General features: G+C 53.4%; 1 protein-coding gene across 1 annotated transcript; it reads right to left on the reverse strand.

Annotated features, from left to right (window-relative positions):
- Window positions 1–520: 520 nt before the first annotated feature.
- On the reverse strand, window positions 521–1875 carry LOC133887000 (probable BOI-related E3 ubiquitin-protein ligase 2). The gene has a single exon (XM_062326909.1). The coding sequence runs from the start codon at window positions 1717–1719 to the stop codon at window positions 766–768; it is 954 nt and encodes a 317-aa protein (XP_062182893.1). The 5' UTR covers window positions 1720–1875; the 3' UTR covers window positions 521–765.
- Window positions 1876–2384: the final 509 nt, after the last annotated feature.

Here is a 2384-nt window from a genome sequence, read left to right on the forward strand (position 1 = left end):
TCGTTAAAAGTGTAGGATATTTACATACAATCCGATCAAGTAAATATCCGAATGCAAATTCGTATTTGAACTATTCGATTTGTATTCGAGAATATTCAGATCTATATTTATATTTGAATTAAAATATAGATAGTAATGTGAAAAGTGTGTCATCCGATTGCAATACTACCGTATTGCCCACAGTACTGGTACTACCGTACTAGTAATAATAATTTTACTGTGCGGTGACTGTGCCCCGATTTGCATCAGAACGAGCAGGAGCTCAGGACTGGAGCAGCATGATGAAAAGCGCTGACAGCAGTGTCCACAAATAAACAAGGCTGCATGATGCCACAGAGGGTTGGAGAAGTAGGCATATCAGTATATCACACACACTTCAATCCATCCCTACTCCCAAGCAACGGCAAAACAAAACAGAGCAACAAGTCATCTCAATTTAAACGACAGAGCAAAGAACAGAGGATTGGAGGGAGCAGGAGAACATGCATGGTAATAACAAGCGGTAAAATGAAAAGGTTAATTCTTTTACATCAGAGCTCAAAACTCTTGTTCCAACTTTCATTTTTTTTAACCAAAAGAGGAGACGGTGAAATCTTCCACCGATCGGTAATTTTACAGCCGCACGGGTGTCGAGTGTCGACACATCACACTAGTGAAGTCTTACCAAAAGAACAGAACGAACGGGATGAATTCATCTAATCTAACTAGCTAATTACTCGATCAGCTGGAGCCTGGAGGTAGTGATGTCGGCGTCGGCTAATGTGATCAGTCGGCGGCGATGTGGATGGACGCGATCTTGGCGGCGAGGCAGACGGGGCAGATGTCCAGCCTGGGCTCGCACGCCTTGCACAGGCACAGGTGCCGGCACGGCAGCAGCAGCACCGACGCCTCGTGCTCGCCGCACGCCTTGCAGGACCACTTGGTGACCGTTGCGTCCTTGGTCTCGAAGCAGCAGGACTGCGCGTCGTCCGCGGCAGCCGGGAAGGAGGTGGGGTCGGACTCGCCGAAGCCCTCAGCGGGATCGGGGCAACCGCCGGCGTCGCGGAGGAGGAGGTGGTCGATCGTGGCGCGGAGCCCCGCGGCGACGGCCTCGTTGCTGCGCGCGAGGCTGCACCACGCATGGCTCTCGATGGCCGCCTGTCTCAGCCGCACCTCGTGCTCCGCGGCGCACCGCTGCGCTGCCTCCAGCTCCGCCTCCTTCTCCCTTAGCCTCTGCGCCGCGGCGCCCGCGGCGGCTTGCACCAGCGCCTGGCACTGCCGCTTGCGCGCCTGCTCCAGCCCGGCGTGCAGCCGCTCGTACTCGGCCCGCACAAGCGCGTCGATCTCAGCCCGATGCTGGCATAGCTCCGATACGAGCGCGCCTGCCACAGATGCCGCCACCGCTGGCCACCCGCTGGTCGACGTCATCGCCGAGTCCACTCTCCGGCTCGCCTTTTCCGTCGCCGGGATCGGCAGCAGCGCCGCGGACGACACGTACTGCTCGATATCAGCCTCCCTGCCGCGCTTCCGCGACGGCAGCACGCCACCACCGCTGCCGTTGCAGGTCAGCACGCTCCGCGCGCCGCTGACCACGCCCGCGCAATGTGACCCATTGTTTGCCGCCGCGGACAGGAGCGCGCCGTAGTCCCTGAGCACCCGCATCTGCTCCTCAGCTAAGCTGCCGCCGCAGGGTAAGCACCCAGCGAGGCCACCGCCACCGAACTGCGCTTGCACTTCCATGTCAGGAAGCTAGCTTTCCAAGGAGGAGGAAGAAGAAGAAGGCCAGAGAAGCCAAGAAGGAGACGAGACGGGGCGTTGTGAAGGCGAGAGAAGGAGCTGGGGCCTTTATAAAGCGGATGTGGCGACTCCACATGGACGACGGCCGCCGGCGGGTGGGCACGGCAGCAGCGGGAGGCAGCGACAAAAGGGCGCGCGTGCGGTCAGCGGGGTGAAGCAAGCTGGGCCATGCCGTACAATCGCAACCTGTTCCGCTTGACCTGATAACACATGTCAGTTTTTTTATTTTCCCTCTAAAATAGATGACATTGTTAATCACTATCTCATGTTGATTTGATTCAGAATCATCTGGCGTGTTGTTCGTTCATTAGAGTACCCTATTGTTATCCTGAAAAAGAAAAAAATAGAGTACCATATTGTTATTTTTTCCTATTTCTTGTCTTTGTTCTTGTATCAATCTATTGAATGTATACAGATCAGAAGCGGGCTCTATGACAAAGAATTATATTACCTTCTGCTTACGCACATGCATATGACAATTATTTTGTGGTTCAAATGAGTTGTATTTCTTATTGCTGTGATATTATCTGTCTGGTATATATTAAATCTAGCTAAGAGTTGAATTTGACCGCATCACAATGTTTTAAGCATCTTTATATATTTTTAAA

The sequence above is a fragment of the Phragmites australis genome, chromosome 12, assembly GCF_958298935.1.
Source record: "Phragmites australis chromosome 12, lpPhrAust1.1, whole genome shotgun sequence".
NCBI classification, from domain to species: domain Eukaryota; kingdom Viridiplantae; phylum Streptophyta; class Magnoliopsida; order Poales; family Poaceae; genus Phragmites; species Phragmites australis.

What these genes read in the sequence shown, in the direction of transcription:
- LOC133887000 (XM_062326909.1), bottom strand. Translation starts at nt 1,719, where the DNA reads ATGGAAGTGCAAGCGCAGTTCGGTGGCGGTGGCCTCGCTGGGTGCTTA.